We start from the raw sequence: 13,074 nt of genomic DNA on the forward strand, positions 1-13,074 counted from the left end.
GCAATATCTGCAGGAGTGGGCTGACCTAAGAACATCTATTAACACAATAGTTTAAGTTCTGAAACCAAGCTTGAGGCCCATTTTCCATCTGACTAATTGTACAAATCCAGATTTTGTACTTTAAGGTTTTCAGAGGTGATTCTTTCACTTTATTTCTGATTCGAAGCTTAATGATGTGGAATGGCTCTTCACTTGCATACATGTTGGAAATGGGTGGTAAGACATTAACCTTGCGAGTATCTTTTCTGAAAATCTTGCTGAATATCTTTCCTTATATTTTTTACCTTTTTCTACACTCTTTTCTTGCCTAGTGGCTAGTGCACTCTTCCAAGATAGAAGAGTCAAAACCTAAAGGAAAATAGTAGAGCTGAACAAGTTTTCAAATCCTGTATGGGTAGCCACTGATCTATTGACTTTTTCCTGCTGTTTTGTGAATATAATTAAAGGTATGTGGAAAGTCCAAACAAATTTTCAGATGGTGATCAAGTGGTAGGAACTACATTTTGGGAGACAGACTTAATATTCATAGTAAAAGTTTCATCTAGCCCACACTGTGATTTCAAGAACTCTTGTATTATATACAGCATACTCCATGACAGGCAAGCGATAAAACCTGTGCTCCCACAGCCTCAGTCTATTTTTAAGCTCATCTTTGTGGCAGAAAGATAAATCTTTAAGGACTGTTCTCTGTGATAAATCTTTCTAGCTTCAGCCTGCCACATATTAGATGTTGATTTAATACTACTGAAAGGCATGTTTTTCAAGAACATAAAATTTGACACTTAGCCTGTCAAGCTAAATATTATTGTGAGCTTATTTGTGTCAGTACTGTGTGCGCTCTCAGCTAATTCTGTTTCTGTGGCCACTGTCAGTATAGGATCCATTGGTTACCTTCCAAGATCATGATTCTTTAAGCTATGTAAAAATATTGTTTTCTTTGTCTGATTACCTGCTAAGTCTCTAGAGGCTTGGATTTATCTCTTTTCAGAGAAGTTGTTGATGAACATTTTCCATAGAGGCATCTCTGCAGTCAGACAAATGGCAGAATCCTGATTCTTCAGCACTGAAATACTCTTCAGTCTCTCAGCTTAAATTATTTCTATGGATAATTTTAATAACTCGGGGAGGTAGGGAAAAGAGCACTGGAAATGAAAGGGATTTTCCCACACCTTTCAATGTGTACATTAAGATTCAAGCCCCATGGCAAAACATAACTTTGTATTTCCTTTTGCAAACCTAAAATCTATGTCTAAGAATCAGTCTGACTGTGAGAAATAGGGAAATAAGTTTGCAGAATGGGAACACAGACAATTTGGCAGTGCTATAAACACTATTATGTTTCGGAGATTGTCTTGGGGTCTGCTTCTATGCTTCATGTATGATTATTTCCAGAAGCTGTGACTTGACAGAATATCTTATGAAAGATCTCCTTCACTTGGGATCTGAGCTCACTATAAGCCCAAACAACTGTACCTGTAATTGTTAATTTTCTGAGATTATCTTCTCTTTTGTGTTATTTAAAAGCAGAACATTTTTAAAAAACAAGAAATTTGCACTTCAAGACATTGCAACAGCTCATAACTCTTTTGAATTATTAAAGAAATTCTTTTGAAGGAAGCCATTTTTTTTTAATACAGAATATAAAACATGGTCTCAAAATGTTAGCCTAGTAAATAATGACAAAATATATTTTGTTTTAATTTTTCAATAATTCTATTGTTTTCAAAGAGATGACTGTTTTGATCAATATGCTCATTATTTATGTATTAAGACACTAAAATGATATATGTTTTTTACCTAGGCAACATGAAGTTAGAGTAGTGAATGTACCAGCAAAATATAATGAAATGCTTGGACCTTGTTTCATTTCTATCTCATCTTTCTCTAACGTATTGATTTAAACAGAAATACGCGGCAAATATTTTGTTGTTGTATGCTCAGTGTGTCTTATTTAAACTCTCAAGTGATCCTTTAATGGGTTAAAAACTTTGCTTCTGAAACTATCTTTTCATTATGATTCCCTTCCCCACAGGAATTACATTTGCTGTAAACACTTGGTAGTATACCAAGTTCATCCATGAGCATACCCCACACCTGTCCTTAGCTCTTGCCTTCCTTTTTCTTAGATCGAGCCTGGTTAATAGAGCCAAGGAAGGTCCAGAAGCTTCAGGAAAAGATTTACTTTGCACTTCAACATGTGATCCAGAAGAACCACCTCGATGATGAGACTTTGACAAAGGTAAATTGTTAAAAAAGAGCTAACCTAAGCCTTCCTCAGACATGTATCTTTTTCTAGCCTCTTTTCCACTACTACATTAATGTAAGTTAAAAGGATCATATAACTTGCTCCCATTGTATAGAAGTAAGCATTGTTGTATTCTTCTCCTCACTCTTCTTTCCTCTTAAATCATATTTTGTTCAATCCATTAATCATTTTATGTGGTACCTTAGCAACAATCAGACTATTTCAATGAGGGCCCCTAGAGGAAGTTCCTTGTTAAATGCAGTTTTGGCACTTGGCTAAAATTTTCAGTAGAGTGGTTTTTAGACCATAAGAGTAACAACAGTGGACTTATCTAATTTGGCATGGATAGATTTGATAGAGTTTGCGGTATTACGTTTTCCCAACAAGATGCTACCTTAATTAATTCTGCAATCAGTAACTTATACTAAATTTGTTTCCTCCCTCTTCTTTTATATCTCACAGTTAATAGCCAAGATACCAACCATTACTGCACTTTGCAACTTGCACGGAGAGAAACTACAGGTATTTAAACAGTCTCACCCAGATATAGTGAACACACTATTTCCTCCATTATACAAGGAGCTTTTCAATCCAGACTCAACCACTGGCTGCAAGTGAAGGGGATAATGAAATTTTCACGTAGTCATGGAATGCATCACTGTTAAGACAAAAAGAAATGTTTTCATAATGAACTTATTAAAAATGTCACTACTGCAACACTAGGAATGTTCTGCACTTAATAGAATTATTTTTCACCGCTACAGTTTGAAGAATGTAAATATGCAATTCTGAGTGGGGATGTCATTTTTCTCTTTTCTTTGATTACCTTTTTTTTTTTTTTTCTTTTCGAACTGACAATGAATATACAAATATAGGACACTGGGTGTTACCTTTTTTTTTTTAAACTTTATTTTATTGGGATATGTTTTGGGAGACAACTGTTCATAGAATTTTATTGTAGATATAAATGAGAATAGAGCAGTACTTTGCAGTATTACTCTTGCTGTTTATTGTTCAAATATAATTTAAGAAAATTCCACTTATTAGTCTTGCCTATTTCTACGTTTTTAGATAGTTTAATGCATGTGGAAATTTGTAGCTGTCTTGGAAATTATTGTGCATGTATGAAATACATATATATATATGTATATGTTGTGTATACTTATATATGTATGTATGTATTATATGCATACATGCTGTAGCTTAAAAGTCCCATGCCTACTTTTAAAGAATGCTCAGCCTGGCTGTCATGCATTTCTTGCTCTCCAAGTAATATATTAGATTTACTTTGGGCAATCACGATTTCCTTTGCCAGTCAACAGCCAATGTGTAATGACAGGATCACTCCTGAAATGTGTAATGTAGTGCATATGTGCAGTCTGTAAACGAAACATCAGGAATATACCAATGGTACAAAAGCCTTGTCTGGATGATTTCAGTGGAGAGAGGAAAAGGTTTTTGTCAATATTCTCCCTGCAACAGGGGTACAGCATATGGAAGAGTGAACATTTTAGGACCTGTGTCAGTGAAGTATCTGAAACACAGAATAAAAACATAGACTGTCCCACCCACTTCTCTGATTACAAAAAAGATTTTATTTTACTGTATGCTTATTTGAAAAATAGTTGCAAGACTTGGCTTGGTTTTTGGTATTTTGTTGGTTTTTTTTTTTTTTTTTTTCTTGTTTATTGTTGTTGCTGTTTTAAAGAAATATAGTGAACTCAGTGAAAACCTTAGGAAGCCTAAAATGTAGCTCTGAAAAGTATCATCAGTGAAAGGGAGGGAGGAGGAAGTGAACAATAGCCATGGTTATGAAGATGAACATGACACTATTACTAACAAAGCCATCACCTAAACAAGACTGATAGTTTCCATTCCATGTATATAAATATATGTTAAATACACTTCCATATATACAAACATAGGGTTGATTTGATGCTTACTTCAGGAGGCAAGCAAAGGATTGGAGCTTTCTTTTTGTCCGTCTCTAAATTGATTTTATGTGCATTTGCTTGCAAAACCAAAAGTGAATACAGAGAGGAGTGGAAGACTGCCACAGACACAATCTCGTAGATTAATTAAATTTAATTGCAGTCATGATTAATGCATTTGGATTCTGCCAGAGATAAAGAAAAAGCATAAACTTTTTCCTGTGGAAGAGCAGGGATTCACTTCTTGCCATGTCTCTGTCCTTGTCATCATATCTATCTGTTGGGAGCTTTTCCAGAAAAGTGTCCTTGGAGAATACCAGTGGAAGCAGTTGAGCAGAAATAAGAGGAAGCAGAAATAAGTAGAAAAGAAATGAAGCAGAGTCAGGGTCATGAGCAGAAGCATTTCCTTATTTCAAAGCTCATAGAAGGCAATCTGAACTGAGAGCTGGTGAGAAGGAGTTGAAGGCCCCTCTGTCAGGCCATAGGGCAGAGCTGTGTCACTGGAAACCCATGGGGACACAGCTGGGTCCCAGAGTGGTTGCAGAAACTTGTGTCATCGATAGCTTTTCCAGAAGACCACATAGGTCCCATCTCATCTTCTATTCCTTTTTCTGCATCAACAGTTAATTCACACCCTATTCCAAGCACTGGGTAAGGTTTCCCCTCGCCCACCACCAATCATCTTTTAAATTTACACATACACCTCATGACTCCATAGCTATCTTTTCTCTCAGCAATCCTAGACTTGCTGCAAGAGCAGTTACAAACCCTTACCTAATAAATGTTTCTCTGTTAATCTATTCTGAGTGCAAAGTAGATACAAAAACTGCACAGCCAAGTTATTTTTTCTCAGAGATTTGTTGTAAAAATGATGCAATCTTCCAAATTTTTTTAGTCCTAGAATAAATCAATCTCTAAAATACTCTTTTTGCACCAAATTTCTATCACATACTTCAATGATTATATTAAAATGTTTTCAGTTAATGTAGTACAACACTGCTTTTGATGCTTCTTTAAACTACTTAAGCCCTAAAATTGGCATCCTCTTGTAATCTGATTTTATCTGTTTGCAGCCTGTTTTATGTGACAAATCCATGAACAGGACTCCATACTTCACCTACTTTATTTATTTTTACTTTTATTTAAAAAAAAAAAATTAATTAACCAGTATTTATACAAGATCAATTTGTATATATTTGGAAAAAAAAAAAATCAAGTCAAACTGAATCCTGTAAGAGCTCAATTTTAACTGCAGGGGATTCATGTTTTCCTTGTCTTTTTCAATATGAGAACGTATTTACATATATATATTACACACATATATATGCTCATTTGAAATCCATTATAATAATAATCTGTTATTTTCAGTACATTAAAAGTAACACTTAGCCAATACACAGAATATAGAGTGTGATAAGTATTACTGTCATAAGGGTTGATAAGTGAAGAAGTTTGTTTTGCTTATAGACAATCCACATTTATGTATTACATATTGAAAATGTTTTATTGTTTTCAAATAAGCCAATCAATCTTTAGCTAGTATTATGATTTACATCTTAGGCAAGATGACAAAATGAAGATCACCTGTGAAAAAGACATATTATTTAACCATTATTCATAGGGAGTTTCATCCTTAAAGCACTGTTCTGAAATCACTGTAATCTCATGATCTCTTGAATCAGGAAGGACTGTTCCCTTTTTTTAAAGATAAAGAAATGAAGGCAAAGAAGTTAAATGACCTACCAGAGACCACAGAACCAGCAGCATCCAGACTGAAATTAAAAATGGATTCTTTTCTTTTGTCCTAAAACCATTAGTAATGTAACACAAAATTTTCTGTACAGACTGTACAAACAATTACAAATTTTGCCAAATTATTATCTTCAAATAATATTATCAATAGTTTGTTCAATTTTTTTTCTATTTTTACAGAATTTGAGCAAGAAACTCATTTATTTTTGTAGCAAAAATTAATTCTCATGCAGTATTTACTGATGCTAATCAGTATTGATAAAACTTAATTTTCTTTTATTTCAGTCTGGCCATGTAGGTAAATTCTTCTGCCCTTTGTTCATTGTGCAGAGAACAAGAAGTAGCAATGACATGCTACAGGCTGGATTTTTGTTGTCATTCTTAATAAAGTCATTTGTATATGACATTTTAAATTCTCAATATCGGATTTTATATGTTCAAGTAGTCCTTAGGCTTTAAACAATGAAATAGTACAAGTTCAATTAAGTAACTGCATAGCCAATCACAAAATGCATTTCAGACAATATTACTATTGTGTTTTATTTCTTGGCTTTCATTAACCTACAGTAGTATCTGAAGCCCTTCAATTAAACCTCTAAAACTAGGACTTGTCACATCTGCTTTTTAGAAATTGGCTATATTTGTTGATTTTTTTAGAGATAATTCTTTCAAATAGGACACAATTTTTAATGAATGGTTAACCCCAGAAATTCAACAAAAAAAAATATTTAAAACATATATTAAATCTTATAGAATTGCTCTCAGATAATTGGAACACATTGATCTAAATTATCCACAGCATCAAGCAGGCAAATGCAGACTATTTGTTACACTGCCACAGGGACTTAATTTTGGTGTAAATGTCACTCTTGCCAGTTATTTGTATAAATAATTAATTCCAAGAGTCATATTTTCTTCTAATAGAAAGATTTCTTTATTGATTGCTAAGGAAAAAAAAAACTGGATAATAAGAAAGCATTCAGTTGAACCAACTGGTTTTCAAAAACAATATATATTTTAAGACTGATTTGTGACTGGCAGCATTTAGGAATTGATTCTGCATGTCTCAGGCTCCCATAGTTCTAACAGGCTACTAGAAATGGAGACATCTCACTACTTCACAGAAGGTGCTCAACCCCTCGTGAAGTCAGAGGCCCTTGGTGTTGCCAGGTCCCTTCTGAAGTGAGATGTCATCACTCTTACTTTTTAATACTTTTAGTTCATGCTTCCTGTTGTTCACTTCAGCTTCATTTCCCAAGGACCAGTTTATTCTCTGATGTGCCTTGTGCACCATTGCTGTCTCAACACCTGTGCAAGGTTAAGGAGCTCTGGTGGAGCAGCTACTGGGCTTGTCTGTGGAGATAATCTTGATTGTGTGACTTTCTTTGTTTATTTCACTGTCATTGCTTGCACATATGTTCATTTCCGTTTGTGTTATTGTTGCTGGGATTTCTGATCTAGCAACTATTACACAAGGAGGGTGCAAAACTACTGCTATGAACCAGCCCCTCAGCCTCGCACCACAGGACTGTGGCAGCCCACCAAGGCCACAGCAGTCTGCAAGGCAGTCTGGCAGGTTAACTAGAGTTACACAGCTGATGGCTTCTTTCCACACTATCTTTCTCACCTCCTGTAAAGCTGTGCTACAAAGCATGGATCAGTCACATCGAAGCTGCCCACGTCTTCCTTATTTCTGACTTCTTATTGATTGTGCCCTTTCCAGAAGAACCAAGGTCTAGCCTAGAAGTTGGTTCCTTCTTTCAGAGCCATTGTCTATTAGACATCCCAGTAATATAGAACTTGGGCAAAAAATTAAATTATCAAATTAAAATACAGCAGTTTTTTTTTAAGTACATGTGAAATGGAAACCTGGGAACAGCTTTCTTCTCTTGGCAGTAATAGAGACCTACACCTACCATCCTATCCCAGCACTTTCTGCCTCTGCTCTGGAGACTAACTGCTATCTCTGACATCCATTAGAAACACATGTTGGAGACTCAGTCCTCTTCTTTCTTTTTTATGTTTCACGCTTTGTAAATGACAATCACTGCTCAATGCAGATATTGCACTGTATGCCACTCAGGGATGTTTCATTATTAAAAATAGCTATATAAATATAATGGTGATGATAGGAAGAGAATGCTAGAGGCTTTGAAGGGCACTGTTGAGCCCCGTGAACATGACCCAGACAAGGCTTTCCAGACAGTGATTAGAAGTAGCACTGGTATAAACTGAATTCGTTGACAGAATTTCCTCAGCTTGTTGCAGGACTCACCTCACCTGCTGTTTCAAAGTCAACCTCCAGTCAGTAGGTAAACCAGTCAGTTTATGATATGTCCTTTTTGAAACAAAATGTAAGCAAGCTCTGAATAAGCTACTGAATTTAGACAATCAACAAGAGAAAGTGCAGTTTAAATGTACTGAGTTTAGATACTACAAATGTGAAATCCTGTTCAGAATTGCTGCAGGCACGTAAGAGGAAAAGCTAAGTGGTGGAATAAATGGTTATGTCATGTTGTCGAGCTACCACATGGAGAAATGCCTATAAAGAGCAAGCAGTATAAAATGAAATGGCTGTGAGCTGCCCTTTTCTCTCAGGGAAAAATGAAACCACAGCTACACCCAGGCCTCTGTAGCAATGTTTCTCCGTGGTCTCACCAGTCCTTTTCTCATATCCAGCAAACATGACCCATTTTTAAACCGTACTAGTGAAAAAGACTCACATTTCCTACTAATGTGAAATGTGAAATGCACTTCTGCTTATCACTAGTTTTACATTAAGTGTTTTCAATAGGCCTAACATTGCAATGGCACATAACCTTAATTTGCAGTTCCTGCAATCTTGCCAGTTATATACTTGACTCTGAGTCTCCAAACAATATGTTTTCCACACTTTTCATCATGGTTGTTGCCACTATTCTCATAGTGATTTTGTGTAAGTTTTGATTATTTCCATCTTCTGAATTCCCACCATATAGATGAGCAGATAACCTCATCAAAAGGTGGAAAGGAAAGGACCATATCCCTCAGCATAGAGACATTCATAATAGTTTTCTTCACCAACTGGCTCATTGTGATTTGAGTTTAATTTTCAGGTTGCTGGAAACTATATGTAAATGACTGAAGTTCTTGCTAGCAGGACAACTACCCATTGAAAACCTTTTTTCTTTTTGCCCAGAGAACATTATCTCTCTTTCTCCTTTTAACTGTACTTCTTAATGAATGAGCCTTTGGGTGTTAACGTGACTCATCTTTGCTTTTTCCCAAAGATGAAGTTCACGTGCAGTCTAAAAGGAAGGCTGCACCCAGGAGACAGGAAACAGGCTCATTCCTTCTCTTCACCCCACCTCCATCTCCTCACTTAGCTGTGTTGTCCCTGCAAGTCAGACTGACTCTATTACAGTAAGTCCAACACCCCAATAACTTGCCATCCCAGAAAAGATTTGCAGCAGACCACTCAACTGGAAAAGCCACTTGTTTGTGCAGTCTAAACTGCAGACAAAAGCCATTGAGAAAAATAAGAGACCTAAAATTTCTCTATTGATAACTCACAGGTCAGTAGCTCACTTAAAATGGCAGCCCAAATGTCGGTGGCACTGTGGATGTGTCAGCATCCTCTAAAAAAATCCTTCCTTTTTGCATTTCCTGATGGAAGAAAGCAATGCACAAAACACACTGGAAAAGGAGGGATATTTCCTGGGTGTTACTGCAGTCAGTGAGGGTAATACTGCTCACAAGGAGTTCGGAACATAATGTACTACATTTGCTTATTTTCTTCATCATCACAGTTCAAGCACAGCACATAGGGAGAGAAAGAAAACATCAATGGATATAGGAGCAATAAGTAAAATTATGTGTTCTTTTGTAACTGTATATGCAGACAATGTTTGCTTTGCACGTGGTCTTCTGTAGAATAACATAAAGAAAAAACTTCATCTAATGTAGATATCACAGTGGTTTTGCATATTTGTTGGGCACACTGGATGGAGCTGCTAATTTGTGATCGAAGATACTGCTGTTGGGAAAAAAGCATGTGCTCCAAGAATAGGCTGTGGCCCTTGTTTATGGCGATACATTGGAAACAGTAAAGTGTTTTCTATATAAAACTCTGTCTGAACAGAATGGTAGAATTGTCTCCTAGTTTTCAGTACTATGATCGTGTTGGTCCCATATTATTTGACCAATGAAAAACTGATTGCATGGAAAAACAAGTGGAGCCAGATGGGCAACCACAGAACAGGCTTTACCTTGAAGACTGTTTCAGATAAAACCAGCTTATTTAAAATAAAATAAAAAATATATATAAAAAAAATTAAAAGCACTTATATTTGTCTTGATTAGACACACAGCTTAATAAGTCAGAGTTACTACATTAGGCTGTCAGCTTCTATGGGGATTCAGATTCAGATGCACTACAGTTGTGTTTTTATAACGTGTCACTTCAATGTCAGAATCAGGCAAAAAAAAAAGGTGTTTTGTCGTTAATCAGAAATTATAGTAGTATGTTACCTTACAAAGTGTGGACTACACATTCTCGTGCAGTAGACAGGGATTTTTTCATGCACTTATTCTTATGAAGCCACTGAGATCCTAGCAAATGAACTAACTAGACGCAGCAGTCTTTGCCTCTTGCACGTCTGCAGTGTGACCTCTGGCAGGCTGCAGCGTGGCTCTGCGATTGTACTTTGACCACGAGTAAAGCACAACAGAACTCTGAGTACGCTGTTATCAACACCCGGCTAAACCGAATGCATGGGGTATTTTCAGACTTATGCTAATTGCTGTGAGATAATTCCCATGTTAAACTAATTACTCCGGTTGTAATGAATGGATGGTATAAATAAATTAAGAATCAGAATAGCAACGAAATCCCTTATTTCACAACTGCACTGTCTGCCTCATCTGATTAACACTAAAGAAAGTTACTTAAAAACTAAACAAACAAAACAAGAAGAAAGAAACCTGAGTACGTAATGTAGAAATGTAGAAGACAAATAAAATATTTTTTCAAATGTAATTACTTTTAATATATGCTTGTGGAAGGTCTAATACTATGTATGCTGTCTCTGTAATTTTTGCTGTACATAACTGGGGACAGCAAATACACTGATTTTTTCTATGTCTCTGTCTAAGCATAAGACTTTTTAATGATTTTTTTTAAAGAGGAAAAACATCAAAGAGCAAATAATGTACTTGCTTCCTATAAGTGTATTGTACTCTTCAGTTTTTATGGAAACTGATTGTAATAGATAAAGCCTTTTGACCAGCCGTTGATGTTTAGTGTATACTTCTGTTTGTAATGGGGGGGAAAAAAAATGATGGGGCTCTCATTCAAACCTGCTCCCAGTGAGTCTGTACAGAAAGAATTGTATTAATACTGCAGACTGCATTTGACTAGTATAATTTGAAGAAAGGTTGCTTAAGCTACTAATATTTCCATACAGTTTACAGCTTTTATGAATTCTTCTGGCATGGGTTATACTAGTAGAAACATTTTTTTCTTTCCAAGGAGCAAAATATTTTTGTATGCTTTTAACTGCTTATTAAAATCTGAGGTTGGGTCACTGATTAGCTGTAATCCGAAGCCATAACTGACCTTCACCAGATATCTGTTTCAAAGATCATAATAGAGAAAGAAATTGTGTCCAGTTCATCAATAGCTATAACAACACAGGCAGGAGCATAAATAACACAAAAACTGTTTGGATGCTTTTCCTGCATCCCATGACTTTAATGCCTAGTATTTTCTGATTACCAATTTGTACAAAAAGAAAAACGTAATTAAAATAGATATTTAGATTTAAATGAAACTTTCTAATATTTTTTTTGAAATATCCCTGGAAATGCTTCCTTGCATTTAGGATTATGAGAGAAACTGATTTTTCATATACTTCCCACTCTGAAATATCTAATTTTTTAATTCTATTTCCAGTTCATTTTGTTAGAGTGAAATGAGATGCTAAGACCAGATCTCCAGGCCTCGAGCTGTTTGGTGCCTGGCCGTAGCTATATCATTCTAAATCAATTTCATTTGAATTGTGGGAGGGCTGCTACTTGAAAACCACTTTCTACTACTGTTGGTAACGCACAAGAGTTGCATTGCCTGTGAAAACAATCAAAGAAAATGCATATAATAAAATGAATTACTCTGAAAAGCAGAATGAAAATTAATTTCTAAAATCAAATGCCTCGCAGAGTCAACATTTTTTTTTTATGAAGCTTAATTGTATAATAACTAAAATGTCTCTTAACTGGCTTGTAGATGGAAAAAGCAAAAACCACAAACAAGCAATGGCAAGCTGGGTGAAAGCTTGGTTCCACTGAAACCAATGGCGAAACTCCCACTGATTTCTGTGAAGCAAGGAGTTCACACAGTGTTTTTACACCTGCAGTTTTCTTCTGATCTTTATCCCTTGTTTAATATAACAGACCTAATTTATGTGTATGTGAGTAAAACTACAGCCTGATTCATTTAGAAAGTGACCATTTGAGGGTTTTATTTTTTGTCATAAATTTCCTAGGACCAGCATTCCTGTCAAATGAAAAGTTTCTATATTGCTTTAGAATGTAATAGATTTTTGTCTTATTTTATGTCATGTAAATTATTAGTTCAATACTGTTAGCATTCCATAATAATGCACACATGATTTTTGAATGTTTTCTGTAAATGACAATCAATGTTGATGAAGTTCCTTTCTTTAATGCTGAAGAAAATTAAAAAAAAAAACTGCATAATAAAATAAAACTTGTTTTGTTTTGTTTTGTTTTCCCAACTCCCTTTAAATCAGCTGAATCTGTCAGAAAAAAAGTACTGTGCATGCATTTTCAAAAGAGAGGAGTAAAAATAAAAGCCTAAACATAAGGAGTCTATATTCACTTTCATGATTTGTCTTAGCTTATTAGATTAAGTATAGCATGTTTCTCCACCGATGCACCAAAAGTGGCTCAGTTTTGCAATTTAAATTACAGCTGCAACTTTTGAATATGTAAATTGTTAGATTTCTTCATTTATTTCTCTATTATTTTAAGGAAAGCCTCAGCTAGTAGAAGACAAAAAAAGAGACATATGCATGAAGGCATACTGAACAACAGTACAACAACAGGCTATCCTATTAAGATTTAGAAGAAATGACAAATACATTAATT

General features: G+C 35.3%; 1 protein-coding gene across 1 annotated transcript in view; it reads left to right on the forward strand.

Moving 5' to 3' along the window:
* RORB (RAR related orphan receptor B) overlaps positions 1–12,655 on the forward strand; it is a 143,107-nt gene extending 130,452 nt beyond the window's left edge. The window contains exons 9-10 of the mRNA XM_085213538.1: positions 2,127–2,239; positions 2,708–12,655. Of these exons, the coding sequence (XP_085069664.1) occupies positions 2,127–2,239; positions 2,708–2,863 (269 nt within the window). The 3' untranslated portion in view covers positions 2,864–12,655. The remainder of the gene's footprint in view (positions 1–2,126; positions 2,240–2,707) is intronic.
* The last annotated feature ends 419 nt before the right edge of the window (positions 12,656–13,074 follow it).

This window comes from Meleagris gallopavo, chromosome Z (assembly GCF_905368555.1).
Source record: "Meleagris gallopavo chromosome Z, MGAL_WU_HG_1.1, whole genome shotgun sequence".
Classification (NCBI taxonomy): domain Eukaryota; kingdom Metazoa; phylum Chordata; class Aves; order Galliformes; family Phasianidae; genus Meleagris; species Meleagris gallopavo.